This window comes from Callithrix jacchus, chromosome 2, assembly GCF_049354715.1.
Source record: "Callithrix jacchus isolate 240 chromosome 2, calJac240_pri, whole genome shotgun sequence".
Taxonomy (NCBI): Eukaryota; Metazoa; Chordata; class Mammalia; order Primates; family Cebidae; genus Callithrix; species Callithrix jacchus.
In genome coordinates this window covers 148,964,576-148,985,492 of record NC_133503.1, presented here as the reverse complement: position 1 = coordinate 148,985,492, position 20,917 = coordinate 148,964,576, and the positions used below count along the sequence as shown (strand labels likewise).

Here is a 20,917-nt window from a genome sequence, read left to right as displayed (position 1 = left end):
TCTACTTTCATAAATGTTTAGAAATTTCTATAGAGGTTTTTTTAAGAAATAAATAAAAACATTCATGTCGGTAAGGTTTATATTTTGTGTTTAGAGCTTACCAAAAAAAGCATACTACAGGATGGTTCTTGTTCCTCATCTAAATATTTCCCAATTCTTTTCCTCAAGAAAAACTTCAACCACCTTTTCTAAAAGGTTACAAGCAGCAGCAAAGCAGTTTACCAAAATGTTAGCAATTATTATTTCTGGTTGGTAAGATTATAAGTGTTTTCTTTGATGTCATAAGTTTTTTTATTTGTTATTTTCTGGTGTAAGTTTTCTATATTTCTAAAGTCAGCATATGTTGTTAATATAGTCAGAAAACGATCTGATTTTTCTGATTACATGGAAAATTTTTGCATGTCAAGTACAGAAAATCTGTCTATATTATAAATCCCTCTATCTTTTTTGTTTATCATAAAAAATATTAATGAATAGATGATCATGAGCCCAGTTGTCTATAAATCTACCTGTTTGTGACAGCAGGATGTAAAGAGTGAGTTTTGATTGTCACAGGGGAAAAACATACTAGAGAAGATAATTCTGGAATGATGGAAAGGCTGGTAAGATTTTGGTCTCATTCTGGCAAGGCAGACATATTGACTCATACAATTGAGTGCTCATAATGGGCTCTCTAAGGGCAGATGATTCACAGGAGTCAGGCATTTCTGGGAATGTGACATACAATATCTTACACCACTTTCATTTTACATTTGGCTTAGGCAAGGATCATGAGTGGCTACTGATATATAGCTGTATTTTTATTTTTTTGTGTTTTTATTTTAGATGGGTAGAAAGAAGAGAGAAAAAGTTTATTCTACCCTTGAATAAGAGGAAATACTTACTGCAATTTTGGCTTTTCCTTCCCACATCATCTGCTCCTTTTTCTCCTCCCCTAATCATTTCATTTTGAGAAAGCATTGTCCATTCTCTACGTGAGGCCCGGCTGACAGGTTAAGGTATTGCTCAAAAGCACAACTCAGGGCTCCTGAGACTCAGACAGTATCAGAAACTGTCAGGTCCATGCGAGAGGGGACTATGTCTCTATTTATTTATTCAACAAATATTTGGCGCTTGCTATGTGCCAAGCAGTCTTCTTGAGACTAGGGATACAGTGAGATCCCTGCTGTCACGGAGTTTACAGTCTTGTGGGAAGACACACAAGCAAATGAAGATAAACACAAATGTAAATAAGACAAATAGTGGCAAAAGTGATGAAGAAAATAAAGCACAAAAGAGTGAAGTGATAGTACCTGGGGCAGAGGGCTGCGAGAGTACAACAGTGAGAAAAGGCTAGGATACTGGGGAGGATGTGGCAGGCAGCCTAGTGGTCCTGAAGGACAACAGCAGAGGAACAGAAAGCCGACCATAAGGACAGTGATGCTGGATGGCACAGACAGATGGGCACTGGTGGTCTTCCAACCTCAAGTAAGGTACCTAGGCTTTATTTTATTCAAGGTGCAAGAGGAAACCATCAGAGGTTGTTTTTTTTTTTTTTTGGTAGTATTACTATTCATTTTTCAATGTATAGTAAAATATAAATAACTTAAAATTTACCATCTTAACCATTTTTAAAAGTATATTTCAGTATTAAATAAAATACATTCAGACTGTTGTGCAACCATCACTACCATGCATCTCTAGAACTCTGTCTTGTGGAACTGAAATTCTCATCAGAGGCTTTTAAGCAAAACAGTGACATGATCTGTCTTATGTTTTTCAAAAAATAATTTTTGCTTGGTAGAGAATTGATTGTGAGAATACAGCAAGAGTAGGAGCTTACTGGAGTAGATGGTTCAGGATGTATTTTGTTGATACAGCTGACATGATTTCTGCTAATTTAATACGGACATGAGAAAGAAAAAAAAATGAGCAGAGATGACTTTTAGATTTCATATGTCCAGTGTCTAGCACACTGCAAATAGCTAATGTTTATCACATAAATGAGTAAATACTGATTTAACATTCAAAAAGTAAAAACTTTTCTTCCTAGACAACTAAGACAACAAATGAAACTACTGCGGACACAGGAGATGATATCTTTTTTCTAGTGTCTGTCTATAATAATCGTGTCCTTACAACATGGATAAAGTCTGTACAGTTGGTTCATGTCAATGTAATCTGCCTAATTTCAATACTATCATTAAAGGCCAATCCTTTACATGTATACAATGAGTAAAATTTTACTAAACATTTTACATATATTATTTCATCCTTTTCTAAATCAATAGTTTTTAAAATTTGAGACTATGATGCTATGGGCCACCTCCCCAGAGATTACATGTACCCACAACTGTGATATTTTGGGAGTTTATGGACCTTCTGAAGTTCATCCATAGACCAACCTCAAGTTTTAAAAGGCTCTCTTCTGTCTAGTGCTAGAGTTTTTATTGTATATATCATCAGAAGAATCTTATTAGCCTAGCCCTGGAGCTTTTAAAAAAATGCTTTCAAAGAGTTTATCTACATTAACATCCACAATTAGTGAGTTATCAAGAACCAATATTAATTTTTATTTAGCAAAACTGTCAAATATTATCCATAAAGCAATTCAAGATTCTCTTTATTAGAACCTACCTGATAAATTCCTTTTGCACTTTACTTCTAGTAAAAAAGTACCTTCCATATTTATGCTTTAAAAAAAAAAACAAACGTTTAGGGTTGTGGTTACTCTTTCAATGTAAGCTCCTGGCTAACCATTAAAATTTAGTGTTCCATTTAGCACAACTGTGTTACCTAGATTTTCCCCTTCTATGCTTGGATCTTAATATATTTATTACAAACATTTTAAGTATTTCTCAGAAAAAAGCAGAAGGTGAATTATATATGATCATATTTAAAATCTGTAATATTCCTATTCCATAAGCATATTGTCTGCCTCTCCCAAACCAATACTTTTTTTTCTGAAGATAAGAAAATAAACTTTAAGGCAACATGTAGTAAGCAGCAAAATGTATAGTCAGAATCTTTGCATTCTAGGAACCCAGGTATGCCAGCCACCACTCAGGTGACCTTGAGGAAAGTCACTTAATTGGAGCTTCAGATTTTCTGGTCTCTAAAAGTGAGTTTAGAGCACTTAACACCTGCAGTGTTACAGTCAGCATTGAGCAGCAACACATATTTACCTGTTAATAAGGAAATGGCAACCCAAATTTGCTCTGTGCTCTGTCTACTGATGAAATGATAAAACCAAAGGTTGGGGATTAATAGATTTTTTTTTTTTTTTGAGAGTGCACATCAAAGCAACGTGCACTAAGTCTCCATTAACCTTACTCCTTCCCAACTCCAAAAATTCTACCGCCACAAGATACTCAGGAAATGGGGATAAACTCAAGTGCTAAGGGCAGAGAATAAGAAAAGGAAGAGGCTGTTAGACAAAGTCCACGGCTTGGGCTAGATAATTTAGTCATCTCTGCTAAAATAGTACATTTTTTTTCTTTTCCACCTTTACCCATGGTTCAGGCTTAGGTTTTAAAATACCTGGGCCTCAGTACTAGGCACAGCATTGCATTGACTTGAGCTTCAGTTTTTCAACTTGTAACACAGGGGAAGAATAATCCTCGTCCTGCCATATTCTACACGAACATCTGTAGGAGTAATTAATGTTGTTATTTGTAGATAAAGATGAAGGGGGGCAATCCAAGAGCTTCAACAATTCAGTGTTAAGTCATATTCAGAATTAAGACTAAGGAAGAAAATATGATTATCAGTTAGAAAAGCACCTGCGCTCTAGTTGGGAGAATGTGTTTCTGGTCCCAACATACTAAATAGGCTTGTGGTCTTGGCCAAACGACTTGGCCTCATGTCCTCAACTGTATAAGAGGTCAGACTGAATGACCTCTCAGATCCTTTGCAGCTTAAAACACTAACGTTTCTTTGAAAAACGATCAACATGCTCATGTCCCAGCAAAGGCTTCACTTCTCAGCTCCTGGGGTAGGACAACGCTGAGGGATGTCCAGTGGGACTGAGCCCCAGGTGTCCATAGAGGTAGTAGATTCTTCATTAACACTCCCTGTGTTGGCTGCCTCCTTTTCCTGTCTCACTTCTCCACTCCCCAACTTCTGGTACTGTCTAGGATTACCTCACAAATAAGTTGTTTACACTATAATAACAATTTTTAAAAAATCTACTTAGAAATTAAATTCAGTTTTAAAGTACCAAGTTATAAAGTAGTAAGTGCCATGAGCATTGGAGTTCAGACTAAACTAGGTCTGATTCCTGGTGCTATCTATCACTAACCATGTGCCCTTGGGCAAGGTTCTTAACTTCTATTTGCATCAGCTTCCTTGCTTATAACATGGGAACAATAGCATCTTCTAGGGCTTCTGTGAGGATTAAATAAGATAAGGCGTAAGTAGACCTTAGCACAGTGGCTGGGATATAGCCAGCGGTGCTTAATAATTGCTATTATTGTCAAGGCATGGTGGCTTACGCCTGTAATGCCAGCACTTTGGGAGGCTGAGGCGGGCAGATAACTAGATCAGGAGTTTAAGATCAGCCTGACCAACACGGTGAAACCCTGTCTCTACTAAAAATGCCAAAATTGGCTGGGTGTGGTGGCACATGCCTATAATCCCAGCTTCTCGGGAGGCTGAGGCAGAAGAATAGCTTGAACCCAGGAGGCAAGCTTGCAATGAGCCAAGATCATGCCACTACACACCAGCTGGGGCACAAAGCCAGACTCTGTCTCAAAAAAAAAAAATTGCTATTAATATAAAATATAATTTTATTTTTCTCATTTTGTAAGTTTGGCCTTTTTTCATCAACCTACTAATGCTTCAGAAAAGAATAACTATACTTTTGTAATTACTATTTGAATCTAAAATAAGTTATCATTGACCAACTTATCAGCTTAATAACATTAAGAAATTTTTCATATTTAATAAATAGCTAATGCTATATTATGTATTTTTGCTTTCAATTTTTATGTAAGCCATTTAATGCAGCTAGGACCCAGCTCTGAGTTCTACATATTGGTTCACATTATTAAAATAAACTTAAAAGTTATATAGATGCTATTAACAAAAGCCCAATTTAAAATAAGAAACATGAGCCAGGCAGAGTAGCTTATACATGTAATCCCAGCTACTTGGGAGGCTGAGATGGGAAGAATGTTTGATGCCAGAAGTTGTAATCCTAGCACTTTGGGAGGCCAAGGAGGGTGGATCTTGAGGTCAGGAGTTCAAGACCAGCCTGGCCAACATGGTGAAATCCCGTCTCTACTAAAAATACAAAAATTAGCCAGGTGTGGTGGCGGGCACCTAACGTCCTAGTTACATGGGAGACTGAGGTTGGAGGATCACTTGAGCCTGGGAGGTGGAGGTTGCAGTGAGCCAAGAGCATGCCATTGCACTCCAGCCTGGGTGATACAGTGAGATCCCATCTCAAGTATGAGTTGATTATACACCATTAGTATGGTATGCTAATCAAAAGTTCTGACTACTTACTACACTATAGCATAAACTATTACATTCAGACTAACAGGAGCAGGAATTCTGACTAGTTTGGGTTAGTTGATTTTTTTTTAATTATTCATAGCAAAGAATCAAAAATGTATTTAGATACCACAAACATTTACTTTTTCTTAAAAAATATAACTAGGCATTAATTCCCCAATTTTCCAAAGTAGTCCCAAAAGCTGGGTGCGGTGGCTAACACGTGTAATTCCGGAACTTTGGGAGGCCGAGGCAGGCAGATGGCTTGAGCTCAGGAGTTCAAGACGAGCCTGGGCAACATAACGAAACCTCATCTCTGCCAAAATACAAAAATTAGCCAGGCGTGATGGCACATGCCTGTAGTCCCAGTTACATGGGAGAGTGAGGTGGGAGGATCACTTGAGCCCGGGAGGCAAAAAAAGACAAAGCAGTCCCAAGACTATCCTCGTCCTTGAGGAAGAGCTCCTCACCAATATTTTTCTGATATAAACCATACCTAGAACTTACCTTCTACAATTTCCAGTTTTAATTTTCTAAGTGAATTGAAAACAAAATAAAACAAGTACACACTTTAAAGGCAAGCTCAGAATATTTTTCAAGTTTTTACAATTTCTGTTTTTTTATTTAAAAAGATTTTTTTTTTAGACAGGGTCTCACTCTGTCATCAAGGCTGAAGTACAATGGTGCAATCATAGCTCGCTGCAGCCTTGACCTACTGGACTTAAGGAATCCTCCCACTTCAGCCTCTGGAGTAGCTAGGACTACAGATGCATGCCACCACACCAAGTTATTTTTCAAATTTTTTGTAGAGATGGATGTCTCACTATGTTGCCCAGGCTCATCCTGAACTCCTGTCTTCAAACAATCCTCCCACCTAGGCTTCCCAATTACAAGCATGACCTGCTGCACCCAGCCATCTTTCTGATTTTTTTTTTTTTACAGTTTTCCTGACCCATTTCTTAGTGACTCACTATTATGGAACCTTTCCAAAGAATTCAACATTCCTTTCATAGTAACAATATTTTTTTTTGCACTTACGTTTCATAAGTTTACATACATCTAAATAATCTCTCACAATAACAAGTATAACTGGCACCAACATGTTTGGAATAAATGCAATAAATTGTTAAGCCAATATCCCAGCAGTTGGAGAAAGAAACAGACTACTAGAAGCCAGTGTTCATCATGCCCAGGCACCACCCCATCTGCTTATAGGGAAATGAAGAGTATAAGCTCATTGGTCAACCGTTAGATGTTGACGGGATTGTATTTGAATCAAGATGAACCATATGCAAACTGCCAACATCCAGCTGTTTATTCACCTATAAAAAAGGGCAATTGTATATGTTCAATCATATATATATATATATATTTATACATATATATACGCACACACACACAATTTTATTTTAAAATACTGACTATATTTAATGCTAAATATTATATCTACTACCATTTTTTCCCTTTTGAACAATGAATAGTGGTTCTCACAGCTTAATTTAAAAAATTCCATTCCACATTTGCCCAAGAACTCACCCTAAGCTACTGAATGATCAGTCATTAGACTCTGGATTCCTAGGAATGTCATTTCTATCTTTTCTTTCTTTAAGTTAAAGTCACACCTGTTAGAATTACAAAGAAGAGGACGAAGGATGAAGGTATCAGCTGTGCTTTCTAGCTAACTGAATGATAAGCAGCAGAGGGATTAAAATGTGGGTCAACATTGTTTGTTGGCTGGTTTATTTCTGAGACATAAGTCTTTCTGTCCCATAGGATGCAACACAGCACTGTCTGCCTGGAGAAGGCACAACAAGACAGGTAAGATGAGGGGCAGAGAAGCCCCTGAACAGACTTAAAATAGGCACCCTTAAGTAACAAGCACCCTTTAATTTTGTTCTGCCCTTGTTAGAGCATTTAATTAAAATAAACACACATATAAGTCACACATGTGCTATTAGGACAAAACCCAATAATTCAGGACAGAAAGAGGGAGAGGGGTCAGGGGACAGGACTGTATTTAGGTTAAGGGCCGCTAGTGAAACTCTCTTTGTCTAGCTCTCGCATTTCTACCACTGACCCTAAAAAGTCTAAATCCAGTTTATTTTTATGGTTGCCTTTATGCCCTCACAAAACTATTCTAAGATATCAGAGTCCTAGTGCCTCCTATATACTAAAAAGTATCAACCCACAGAGTTACCAGAGTGGGAAGAGCCTAAAGCTTGTAATCACACCTAGGTTTAAACCCTTGCTGCATATTTCTACCAGCGTAGCCTGAGCACCCTTTCTACTTTTCCCATGTTTCTGTACCTGTCTATATGACAAGCTAGACCTTGCTGGCTTCAAAGGATTCATTAGAAAATGCACGCAAAGACGGGGTTTCACCATGTTGACCAGGATGGTCTCGATCCGTTGACCTCGTGATCCACCCGCCTTGGCCTCCCAAAGTGCTGGGATTACAACATGGTGAAACCCCGTCTCTACTAAAAATTACAAAAAATTAGTTGGGCACGGTGGCGCGTGCCTGTAATCCCAGCTACTCAGGAGGCTGAGGCAGGAGAATTGCCTGAACCCAGGGGGCGGAGGTTGCGGTGAGCTGAGATCGCGCCATTGCAATCCAGCCTGGGTAACAAGAGCAAAACTCCGTCTAAAAAAAAAAAAAAAAAAAAAATAGAAAATGCACGTAAAGAGACATTGTAGGCTGGGCACGGTGGCTCATGCCTGTAATCCTAACACTTTGGGAGGCCAAGATGGGCAGATCACCTGAGATTGGGAGTTCCAGACCAGCCTGGCCAACATGGTGAAACCCCTTTTCTACTAAAAATACAAAAATTAGCCATTGGTGTTGGGCGTGGCTTCGGCGGGTAGAGGGTGGGGACTGTAATCCCAGGAGGCTGAAGCAGGAGAAATGCTTGAACCCGGGAGGCAGAGGTTGCACTGAGCCGAGATCACACCATTGCACTTCAGGCTGGGTGACACAGTGAGACTCAGTCTCGAAAAAGAGAGAGACTCATTGCAACAATTACTTATGCCTAAAAGATGCCAAATCTTTCACCTCATAATTTTCAATAAGATGTTTTAAATGTAAATGCAACATTGAGTATCCTGTAAGGACAGAGGTACAGATGATGCCCATTAAGTTAATTTTCTGTTTCAAAATTCACATGCAAGCTAAGCATAATCAAGATATCTAATGTAGGCAGGACACAGTAAACCCAGCACTTCTGGAGGCCAAGGCAGGCGGATCACCTGAGGTCGGGAGTTCAAGACCAGCTTCATCAACATGTAGAAACCCTGTCTCTTACTAAAAACAGAAAATTAGCTGGGCGTGGTGGTACATGCCTGTAAACCCAGCTACTCAGGAGGCTGGGGCAGGAGAATCACTAGAACCTGGGAGGCAGAGGTTGCGGTGAGCCGAGATCACACCATTGCACTCCAGCCTGGGCAACAAGACCAAAACTCTGTCTGTCTCTCTCTGTCTCTCTCTCTCTCTCACTCTCTCTCTCTCACACACACACACACACACACTCACACAAAGATACCTAATGTAAACAAGGAAGGTAGCTGTCCTTTCCAGATCAGATAGGGATATGCAACAATGGGAGGAGAAAAGGTTTCAGAAAGGTGAAATGGCAAGCACCAGAAGGATGCTTTTAACAGGTCCTTTTCCCTCTTATTGGCCTCCCAGGATTCCCCACTGACGTTATAACATCCAAAACCTTTATGAGGTCAAACAATCCTCTCAGTAAGCCTGGACTCTGCATGTGTAGGCAACTTCAACTCACACTGTCTTCTGTAAAGTATTTGCATTTCCCTCATCGCATCTGCCTTCTTTCTCCCTAGGTTCTGTTTCCCACTCCTCACCCCATTTCTCAGCTGCCCTAAGTCCTACTCTTCCTTCTTTCTGCTCAGAAGGACTTCCTCTTTGCCTACCTCTGCTTTGCCTCCCCAGGACCCGGTCTGTGTATTATCACAGCACAGTCTATCATAGTGAACTGTAATTTCGTTAACTTACCTTTACTTGTCTGGTATGGACCTTTAGCATCCTGCCAGCCACTTTGCCTGACACAAAGCTAACATTCAAATGTTTATTGAGTATGCAACTTCTGAAACTCCCCAGTTTTATCTAGGTTTGGCTTTATTACCAGATATTAGATAGTCCAAGAAGTAAGGCTGCTGGTGCTCATGGCTTACATGGCTGCTTATCCAGACTGATTAAGATTTGTTTTTAACTTGGGAAACTTGTAAGTTATATAGAAACTTATTTCATTTGAATAATAGTCTGCTTAAAAATATTTATGGGTTGGGTGTGGTGTCTCATGCCTGTAATCGCAGCAGTGAGGGGGGCTGAGGTGGGTGGATCACCTGAAATCAGGAGTTCAAGTCCAGCCTGACCAACGTGGAGAAACCTCGTCTCTACTAAAAATACAAAAATTAGCCCTGCATGGTGGCAAGTGCCTGTAATCCCAGCTACTTGGGAGGCTGAGGCTGGAGAATCGCTTAACCCAGGAGGCAGAGGTTGCAGCCAGTGGAGATGGCGCCACTGCACTCCAGCCCAGGCAACAAGCGTGAAACACCATCTAAAAAATATGTGTGTGTGTGTGTGTGTGTGTGTGTATAGGTATATGTATACTACCAGGCATGGTGGCTCATGCCTGCAATCCCAGCACTTTGGGAGGCCCAAGGTGAGCAGATTACCTGAGTTCAGGGGTTTGAGAACAGCTTGGCCAACATGGTGAAACCGCATCTCTACAAAAATACAAAAAAAAAAAAATTAGCCAGGCATAGTGGCATGAGCCTGTAGTCCCAGCTGCTCAGGAAGCTGAGGCAGGAGAATCGCTGAACCTGGGAGGTGGAGGTTGCAGTGAGCCAAGATTGCACCACTGCACTGGTCAACAGAGCAAGGCTCTCTCTCAAAAAAATTTTTATGATGGTATGCCAACTTCTATCATTTACAAAAAGAGTGATTTCACTTGCCAATGTAATAACATGTACTTTTAGAAATCAATTAGAAATAATGGAAATTTCAAATTTTTTAGAAGACCAATGTTATAAAATGCTCAATTGGTATTAGTTTTCAACTTTTTGTAACTGTGTATGGTCAAAATTGGATGAGTCACTGAAACACATGTAAGACATATTTCTAAAAGCGCATTTATGGCATGCTTCTTTCCATGCTATGTGATGTATCTTACTGAAATCCTGGCTATTCTCAATTTATCATGCTACCACATTCACCATGGCTCCAGAATTATGGGTTTAGTAAACAGCATCCTTCCAGTCTGTGTGCAGTGGCTAGCGTCTGGAATCCTAGCACTTTGGGAGGCTGAGGCAGGACGATCATTTCAGCCCATGAGTTCAAGACCAATGTGGGCAAAACGGTGAGACTCTATCTCTACAAAAAATACAAAAAATTAGCCAGGCCTGGTGGCATGTGCCTGTAGTCCCAGCTACTGTGGAGGTTGAAGTGGAGGACTGCTTGAGTCTGGGGATTGAGGCTGCAGTGAGCCATGACTGTGTCACTGCACTCCTGCCTGGGTGACAGAGTGAGACCCTGTCTCAGGGGAAAAAATAGCATCCTTCGTATCTTAGAACCGATAAGCAAGAGTTGTACATCATGGAAAATAAACAAATCTCAATAATTAGAAAAAAATCCTACTTTCTCAATTTGCCTAGAAATTATTTGAAGATAGAGGCCTTCTTTTATTCACATTTCAAGACCCTTTGGCAGGATGAATGTGTGCCCCAAAGAGGATATGTTGAAATCCTAACCCCCAGTACCTCACAGTGTGCTATTATTTGGAAATTTAATTTTTGCAGATGTTAAAATGAGGTCATACTGGAGTGGGGTGGGCCTAAATCCAATATGACTGGTGTCCTTATAAAATGGTTATGTGAAGACACAGACACATAGGGAGAATGCATATGAAGACCGAGACAGAGATTAGAGTAATGCCAGCACAAGGAATGCCAGGGAGTGCTGCTGTCACCAGAACCTAGCAGAAGCATGGAACAAATACTCCCCCAGAGCTTTCAGAAGGAATCAGCACTGCTGACACCCTAATTTTAGACTTGTAGCCTCCAGAACTGTGAGGCAACAAATTGCTGTTTTTACAAGCTACCCAGTTTGTGGTACTTTGTTATGGCAGCCTGAGGAAACTGATATAACATTTAATGTTCATGTTGAATTGAATTGCTGTTACTTCATAGAGAGAAAAGTTAGGCAAAATGCACTGATCCTATTTTTTAAATTTCTTTTAGAAAATCTGACCATGTGTATCAAGAACCATAAAAATGACCATACTTGCCGACAAAGTAATTCTGCTTCTGGAATAGTATCATAAGAAAACGATTCCCAATTTGTAAAATGATACAGCTGCAAAGATAAGTATTATTCCAACTTAGCTTGTTTATAATTTGCTGCTAATATACTTGTCAAACAATAGAATGTTAGTTAAGTAAATTAATTATAATTACTAGAATACAAACAATATGAGTTCTAAAAATTACAAAAGATGAAAAATGCTTACTAGGTGTTATATATGGGAAACACAGAATACTAAAAAAAATTATTTTCCTTTTTTTTTGAGACAGAGTCTTGCTTTGTCACCCAGGCTGGAGTGCAGTGGTGAGATCTCAGCTCACTGCAACCTCCGCCTCCCAGGTTCAAGGGATTCTCCTGCCTCAGCCTCCTAAGTAGCTGGGACTACAGGCATGTGCCACCACATCCAGCTAACTTTTGTATTTTTAGTAGAGATGGGGTTTTGCCATTTTGGCCAGGCTGGTTTCAAAGTCCCGACCTCAGGTGATATTCTTGTCTCAGCCTCTGAAAGTGCTGGGATTACAGGTGTGACCCACTGTGCCCATCCTGAGAATACTAAAATTCTATATAGAGTATGATGTAGAAAAATATGCATAGAAATAAAAAGTGAGAAGATAAAGGCAACATGGTTAAATATTCATTGTGGTAGAATTATGCTCAGTGGATCAGAACTCTCTTCTTGGCTCCCTGAGCTTATCCTTTTGGTACCAATTTCCAGTCTTATTTTCTCCTCCCCTCAAGCCTCCCCACGCGAAACCAATTCTTTCTTAGCAATGTCCCTCGGAAGCAGTCCAGCCTTATCTGACTATCGATCTACAGCCAGAATAATACAGTCATTCTACTGCTGAATACATCTACTGTGTTAATATGTCCATTTATGTTTTATGTACTTTTATGTATATGCTGTATTTTTCAATAAAAAGTTTTCTTTAACTTCCTGTGTTTTCATATTTTGTTTTGTCAAGATAAGGATAAATGGTTCTCTGCTGATTTGCCCTGCTTCGTTATACCTCTAAAATTAATGTTTCATCAGGACAGCTAGGTACCTGTTTGTGACAATGGAGTGAACACAGGCTTTTCTCCCTTCATCTACAATGTCTACAGTTCCCCCACATCTACCAAGGCAAACTCCTGTTAAGGAGTAAGCCTGTAACACCTGCTTAAAAATTTCCACCATCATCAAAACCTGCCTGATCTATGTTACCAAAATTTATACTGTATCATATTCTACATTTAATTTATCAAGCAACTACTAGTTATAAGGCCTAAAGATTTAATGTCCTAAGCTGCCTGCAATCTTTTTGTGGAAAGCAAACATAAAAAATGATAATGAACAGTAGAAAAGGGCATATGATATGTTCAGGGTGGGGAAGAAGGAGAGTGGTGAAGAGAGGATGGGAGTGGGTGAGACTGATAAAGGCTATAAGAGACCACGTAAAAATTGGATAGAAGATATTTCACAACTAGAGAGGAATGGCATGAGACAGGGCACCTTGGAGACCAGGATAATGGCAGGACCCTTAATGGAAATGAGTATCTAGAGTTGTTCTGGGGAAAAGCCAGGCAAGTACAAGTGAAATTTTACCATGTGCACTGAGCGGTATTACACTAAAACCGAAGATGTGGAAAGCACAGAATCTTAAGCCAGATAAGTACAGGCGAGAGATGAAGTATCGAAGTTCTGTAGATCTATTTTTCTTAAACAACAACAAAAAAGTGGGGGGGGGGTGGAGGGTGTGGGAGCCTAAACTAGTATAAAGACACATAGGAAGGAAAAGAGGGACCGGAGATTGACAGCCTGGTCAACGATGCCTGAAACAGCACGGGACTTCAGAAATTAAGGACGAGCAAAGGAACTCTAGCTTCAGTGCTGGAGACAGAGCCCCAGAGTTGGACTCTCCTACTGCTGAGATGGGTGTGGCCTTCAGCATGTTACTTAACCTCTCCGTGCCTCAGTTTCCTCATCATTAAAATGAGAATAATATTAATATCTACTTCACATGATCGCTGTGAAGATTAAAAGCTTTAACACAAGAACTGAGATCAGTGCCTGGCACTGATAAATGTCTGCAACTGGGTGAGGGATGGATTTTATTTAGTTCTCGGTGACCCTGGGGAGACCAATTTCTGATCAGCAGTACGAACGGAAACTACAAAGAAAGGGAATGAATAAGCAGGTGCGTGAGAAGGCGGAGGTATCCGTGACTGTTTGGGAGCAGGTAAGCAATAAAAGTGAGTGAATAAGGAGTAATCCGAGAGCACAGGGCTAAGTAAACGTGATTTCCGAGGGGAGATCGAAGCAAGAGGCGAGGAACTCGGGTCTCTAAACTATTCTTTAGTCAGCGAGGGACTCATTCGCGCTGTTCCCAACACAGGGAGCAGGACAGGTGTAAAGAACCGATCCTTCCCATCCCGAGTTTCCCAGGGAGCTCCAAAGAGCGCTAGGTCCGTCTGGGGCGAAGTTTGAAACAGCGCTGACTTGAGAAAGCCCATTTCCCAACGAACGATACCCTGGATGACAGAACAACAGGCTTTCCTGTTTCCATCTCCGGCACGACCTGTTCAGCGGCTCTGTACTCATCAGTCTCCTCCCGGCCAGCAGCAGCCAGCGGGACAGGATGCGGCTCCGGAGCCGGAGGGGCAGCGCCCCGCTCCCAGGGCAGCGCCCCGAATTCATCCGGCCGCGGGAGCCAAAAAAGCGCTCAAAAGGGAAGGAAGGAAACAGAAAGAGGTTCGAGAATTTGGGGGGTGGTAGCGAGGCCAGACCCCGGAGCTGGGAAAATGACCTCCGCGTCCAAGGTCGAGCAGGTCCTTCTCCCTCCTAGTCCCGCCGGCGAGCACCTCTGCCCCTCCCGCTTCGCTTCGCAGGGCCGGCGCCGCGCGGGACCCCAGTCCAGGCTCCGCTCCGCGGCGCGCCCGCCGGCCCGATCTTCCCTTCGAGATGCTGGCTTGAGGGGGCTCCCGGAGAGGGCGCAGGTGAGCACCGCGTCCCCGCGCTCCGGCGGAAAAGGGCCTCGGCCCTCCCCACGCGCAGGCGGAGGGGACACAACTTCCCAAGCGCCTCCTGAGCCCACGGAGGGCCTGGTCCGGCTCCCTGGGCCCCCGCACCCGGATGCCAATTCTCGCGCCGCGCCCAAGTTCCGTCACCCGGCCGCTCCCGACGCCGTTCCCTTGGCTCTGCCTCTCGCCCCCGTCTCTTCTCCTCCGCGCCCCGGGAAAGTTTGGCCCCTGCCCGCCGGCCCGGAGCCCCGCACTCACCGCACAGGGAGCGGAGCCGAAGCGCCGGGAGCGCGCGGGAGTGAAGGGCGGCGGCGGGCGGCGCGAGCGCGAAGCTCCTCACAGCGGTCCCTGCTGTCCCGGCCGCCGACTGGGCTGGAAAGGGGAGGAGGCCGCCGGGTGTCACCTGCCCGCTCTCCCACCCAGCCGCTGGACGCGCGCAGCACCGCCCCCTGCCCGCCGCAGCCAGGTGCCCGCCGAGGGCCGGAGGGAGGAGCCGGGGCGGCGCGCGGGGGAGCGGCCGGGAGGGAGGGCGGGGGCCACGCTCGCCCAGCCTCAGCCGCGCGCCCTGACGCTCCGGACTGGCGCCCACCGGCCGCTCCAGGCTAGCGGGGCTGGTCGTGGCACATTTTACTCTTCTTTCCGAGAGCGGATGCCATCACTTGGAGGACATCTCCAGGCCGACATGGCAGAGTGGAAATTGTCGTCATGCGTGTGTCATTTGGGAATGAGTTGTAGAAAAATCCGAAATTAGGAAAACCTAGGTGAGACTGAGGCTGAGGCTGGGGCGGAGTAAAAGGGGACTCCCTGCTCCTGAAAGGGTCTTGGGAGCGTTAATTCACATCTAAAATGGAGGCCAGACCCAGAGGAGAAGGCCCTGGGAGATGAAGGCCGACTTGGGTCTGCTCCATCCCCTCCTTATAACGAATAAGAAACTAGAGAATTGCTGCAGTCTGGGTGGGGGGCATGGGGAGAGGACTTTTAGAGCAAAGAAGAGTAGATTGTATATAATCTAACTTTGTTTCTGGTAACAGCAACTGCTGCAGGAACAAAGTCTGGCAAATTCATTTCTCGTTATCTACCGTCGGACTGGAATGGGGTGGGGATGAGCGTTCGGCGTGTGCTCCTGCGCTTGGTTTAATTATTTATTTTTTAAACGCCCCTGGCCTTGTGTCTGGTAATGATCCTTCTAATCGCTGGAATGATTTGGAGTCATGGCTTCAAGAGCTGGAAGGCAAAATAGCCCAGAGAAGTTCCCTGCTTCTGAGGCGAAACCAAAGGCTGGCATTGTGCTGTCCAGAAACCTAAAAATAAATAAATAAATAAATGACCATTTTTAGTTGCAGTCATGACCCAAGCACCTCACAAATGTGGGCTTTGTGTTGTGAGTTCTCAGCATGCAATCAAGAAACACAAAAGGGGGCGGGGAACATCAGGACAACCAGAGAGGATGGGTAGGGAGAAAAAAATCAGGGGCCAGAAGCATGTTTTCTTCACATGTAGGGATTGCCTTCAACAGCTTAATCCTACTAAATTGAACAGGAGGTTTTCATGTTTTATGTAAAACTTTGAAAGTGTCCATTGAAAGGAAAGCAAAAAAAAAAAAAAAAAAAAAAAAAAGCTTCAATTGCAAAGAATCTCGAAGTCAAAAAAACTTTTCTCCTTCCTTTTAGATAACTTTGCTTTTATGTTAAAAAGAGATCATTTAGTAGATTTAGGAAGTCTTTTGGGAATAGGAGACAATTGCTTAATGATACTTGACTTTGAGTCTGTCACTATTTACCATTTATATATACTTAGGAAATTTCAAAATGCAGAAGTTCAAATGGATTCATTTATTTAACAAATACTGGAGTGCCGCTATGTTCCAGGCTCTGATGTTTCAGTAGATAACAAATTCCCCATTCTCAGGGACTGTACATTGATTCTAGTTGGAGATGACAGACAATAAATGAATAAAGAAGTAAAAAATGTAGTGTTCAGGGTTTGATAAGTGCTATGAAGAAAAATAAAGAAGGGAAGGGAATAGGGACTTCTGGAGGTGGGGAGTTATATTAAAGGTTAAAGTGGTTAGGGAAGGCCTCAGTGGAGCAGGAATTTCAGCCAAGATTTTGAACAGGTAAGGTGATACACCTGCATGCCTATCCAGTAACAGCATTCCACTCAATGGGAATGGCAAGGCTAAAAGCCCTGCAGGCATGGCCTGGGATGTTCCATTCATAGACCAGCAAAGAGGAGAGGTCAGCTGAATTACAGTGAGCAGGGACATAAGGACAGTAAGAAATGAGGTCACAGAGTTAAGGAAGCAGTTTGAGTAGAAAAGTGACATCCTTTGACATTTGAAAAAGAGTAATTTTGGCAACTTTTTTTGAGAACAGGGCATGGGGTATGGAGGAAGAGAGAAAGGGCAGAAGTAAGACAATAGATAATCAGGAGGCTCTTGGGAAATCCAGATGAGATAATAAAGGTGGCTTTGACCAAGTTGATGCTAGTGAAAAATGGTAAGATTTTAAAAATACATTCTGAAGGTAGTATCAACAGGATTTCCTGATAATTTGATATGGGTTGTGAGAGAGAAAAAAAGGAAGTCAAGGATGATTCCACAGTGTTTGCCTTGGGTAACTGGAAGAAAAGAATTGTCATTTACTGAAAGAAAAAAGAAAAACTGTGAAAGAACAAAGTAGAGATAAGGGCAGGTCAGGAGTTGTTTGGCATTGCTTTAATTTGAGATGCCTGTTACCTATCCATGGGATAGGTAAATGGGAATGAATGTCAAGTAGGTAGTTGATTACACCAGTCTGGAGGTCAAGAAAGAGAGGTGTGGGCTAGTAATATAAATCTGGATGTAGTCACTTTCCAGATGACACTGAAAGGCATGAGAATGGCTAAGAGCACCAAGAGTGAGACTAGAGAAGAGGTTATCCCTCCTTCCCCCATTTGCTAAAATCCCATACACATGGGTTCTGTGTTTAGGCTCTTGATTCCATTCCACTGTCTATGTGTCCTGCTTTATAATTTCTTTTTCTTTTACTATTTTGTATATATTTGAAAAGCAGCTGTCTTTCTTGTTTTCTTTTTTCCAATGAAAGCTATGGCAGGATTTTTATTTTGTCTTAAAGTTATTTAGGAATAATCTGTCATCTTTACGATATTGAGGTAACCCATCCATGAACATATATCTCCATTTGTGTAAATCTTCTCTTTTAATGAAGTTTTCATTTTCTCTCTCTTGGCCTTTCACATGTTTTATTATGCTTATTGTTAGGAACCTTATAATTATTGCCAATATTATCAATGGTTGTTTTTTTGTTTTTTAATATAGACAGGGTCTCACTCTGTTGCCCAGGCTGGAGTGCAGTGACCCAATCATAGCTCACTGCAGCCTTTGACTTCTGAGCTCAAGCAGTCTTCCAGCCTCAGCATCAGAGTAGCTAGGACTACAGGCATGCACCACTACAGGGGGCTAATTTTATAACTTTTTATAGAGACAGGATCTCTATAAAATGTTGCTCAGACTGGTTTCAAACCCCTGGTTTCAAGAGAACCTCCTTCTTCAGCCTCCCAAATTGCTGGAATTACAGGTATGAGCCACTGTGCCTAGCCTGATATATGTATTTTTAAATTACATTTTCTAATTGTAAATGTAAGAATGTTAATTTTTATCCAATCATTGTAAATCCTTTGTCTTTATTAAACTCTTAGTAATTTGTAGAGTGCCTTTGGTATTTTATTGAGGCAATATTATTGTGAATTGTGAATAATTACAATTTTATTTTTTTCACTGTATTTCATTCTTTTATATATATATATTATTGCATTTTAGGTTTTGGGGTACATGTGAAGAACATGTAAGATTGTTGCATAGGTACATACATGGCAGTGTGGTTTGCTGCCTTCCTCCCCATCACCTGTATCTGGCATTTCTCCCCATGTTATCCCTCCCCAACTCCCCACTCCCTGCTGTCCCTCACCTAGTTCCCCCTGACAGACCCTAGTGTGTGATGCTCCCCTCCCTGTGTCCATGTATTCTCATTTTTCAACACTCGCCTATAAGTGAGAATATGTGGTGCTTGATTTTCTATTCTTGTGTCAGTTTGCTGAGAATGATGGTTTCCAGTTCATCCATGTCCCTACAAAGGACATGAACTCATTGTTTTTTTATGGCTGCATAGTATGCCATGGTGTATATGTGCCACATTTTCCCTGTCCAGTCTAAAAATATGGAATGCTTCACGAATTTGCATGTCATCCTTGTGCAGGGGCCATGCTAATCTTCTCTGTATCATTCCAATTTGAGTATATGTGCTGCTGAAGCGAGCACCACTGTATTTCATTCTTTACGAGAAAATTGAACCCTGTCAACTTTTTACTCTATGTCAGTATCATATGGGTTTAACTTTTACCAGTGATTCTTAAACTTTACTGAGAGTCATAGTCCTTGGAATGTTATGCAAGTTCCTGAAAATTATTTTGAGATGCTGATTTAGTAAATCTGGAGAGTGAGCCAAGGAATGTGCATCTTAACACACACTGTATATGATTCTGTTAGAGTTGCTGAGATACCTTACATGTGACCTATCTCTTCTGAAATTTATCATTGCCTTCCCAGCTGAACCAGAAACCCTAAAGGGAAGATATTTTGTCTAATCTGTCTTTATATGTGTGGTGCCTAGGATATTAGCCTACAAACAGTGGGTGCTAAGTAAATATGTAGATGGCAAAAAGAAATTTAGAAAAGTTGTGGAATGTACTTTTGTGAGTTTCATATTTAAATGCTTTAAAATGTTTTCCTATGTTTTTATTTTATATAGATTTCATAATGATATTTCTGATGTCATCAGAGGGGGAACATAATTGCAATATGAAAGGTTAATTGAGTAAGTGACTATCAACCATTCCCTCATCTTGTTTCTTTACCTCAAGGTATCTGTAGCCTGCCAGACTTAAAGTCTTCATCCTTTTTTTTTATGGATTGAAATGCAAACTGTGAGTTTCAGAAAAATCATTTTCTTTCTGGTAATCCTGTTCACATATCTAAGATATATGTAAAATTTATATCTCCAAGGCAATGTGAGATACAGAGTGAGAACATCCCTTATTATGACAATCAATATAATTATTTTCCTATAAATCACAATTATTTGAAAATACTTTTTTGACTGTGAAGAATTTTTGACTGTGAAGAATTGCCACTTATTATGATCATGAAATTAAGTTTGCTCTGACTTCAGATATCATAAAAATGCTTTCTGTGCCAACTATATTATCTGAATGTTTATTCAATCAGTTTATTTTGGTATCACAGTTTTGTGAAGGCCAAATCTAACATAGTATCTGGTTAAAATTCTCATGTCCTACATTTCATGATAATAAACTGCTTTTCAAATAGGTAAAACTATTATCATAGTTTATGTTTTATTATATGGGTAAATAATACATCATAAGGATAAACTGTATTTTAGTGATTTAATGGAAACAAGAAAACATTAAAAAAATTACAATTTAAAACTCCAGGTAACTCTCATGAGTTTTGGGAATTTGTTACTAGACACTATATGTTATTTGCAGTGCATGTTATTCATAACTATTTGTGCTAACTTTTACACAATGATAGTTAACTGATGTCTAATGTACTCATAGGTTTACATAACAATTCTGCAAATGGAGGCTCTGTCTTCCTGGAGGAGTTTCATTTATGCTAGGTTAGTGTTTCCCAAATTCGCTTAATTTTTATAATCACTGAGGCTAAATGCTAAAAAAACACAAATTTCAAGGCCCCTCCAACAGAGGGCCAGCTGTACTTTGGATGGCAATACAATAATCAATGAAAGAATTTTAATGAGTTTTATCTGTGTCTTTTCACATTGTATATTTTATTTTTATTCCCTAGATATACCTGCTTTTGGAGATATAACCTGTATAATTTATTACCAATCCTGGATGATTACTTTCTTGGATAATCATTACATTTTTTAGTGTAGTGATTGAAAGGCTTATCAATTTGGGGTAAGAAAAAAACAAAGAACATTTTTATTAATAGGCTATCACATTTTATAGGATTTTATAAAAACATTAGGATTTACATATTAGATTTTGTATATTGTATGATACTCTGTTAAAAAAATA

The 20,917-nt window shown here is 41.0% G+C and overlaps 2 protein-coding genes and 1 non-coding gene across 13 annotated transcripts in view; 1 reads left to right on the top strand and 2 right to left on the bottom strand.

Annotated features, from left to right (window-relative positions):
• The window catches only part of ELOVL7 (ELOVL fatty acid elongase 7), an 87,015-nt gene extending 71,852 nt beyond the window's left edge, over positions 1-15,163 (bottom strand). For 6 of the 11 annotated variants that reach the window (XM_035291533.3, XM_054252242.2, XM_017969907.4 and 3 more), the window contains exon 1: positions 15,053-15,163. Coding sequence is in view for 1 of the 11 variants with exons in the window: in XM_054252241.2 (XP_054108216.1) it covers positions 10,171-10,219 (49 nt within the window). In the remaining 10 variants the exon portion in view is untranslated. Of the gene's footprint in view, positions 1-10,170; positions 10,222-15,052 lie in introns of all 11 variants that reach the window. The other 5 variants (XM_054252238.2, XM_054252239.2, XM_078365470.1 and 2 more) reach the window with 1 other exon arrangement.
• Positions 14,576-20,493, top strand: LOC144581656 (uncharacterized). Its single transcript, XM_078365989.1, has 4 exons — positions 14,576-14,770; positions 14,805-15,555; positions 19,603-19,668; positions 20,432-20,493. The coding sequence occupies exons 1-2, from the start codon at positions 14,576-14,578 to the stop codon at positions 15,543-15,545; spliced, it is 936 nt and encodes a 311-aa protein (XP_078222115.1). The 3' UTR covers positions 15,546-15,555; positions 19,603-19,668; positions 20,432-20,493.
• Positions 19,006-19,112, bottom strand: LOC118151772 (U6 spliceosomal RNA). The gene has a single exon (XR_004740183.1). It is a non-coding gene; the product is annotated as a U6 spliceosomal RNA (small nuclear RNA).
• Positions 20,494-20,917: the final 424 nt, after the last annotated feature.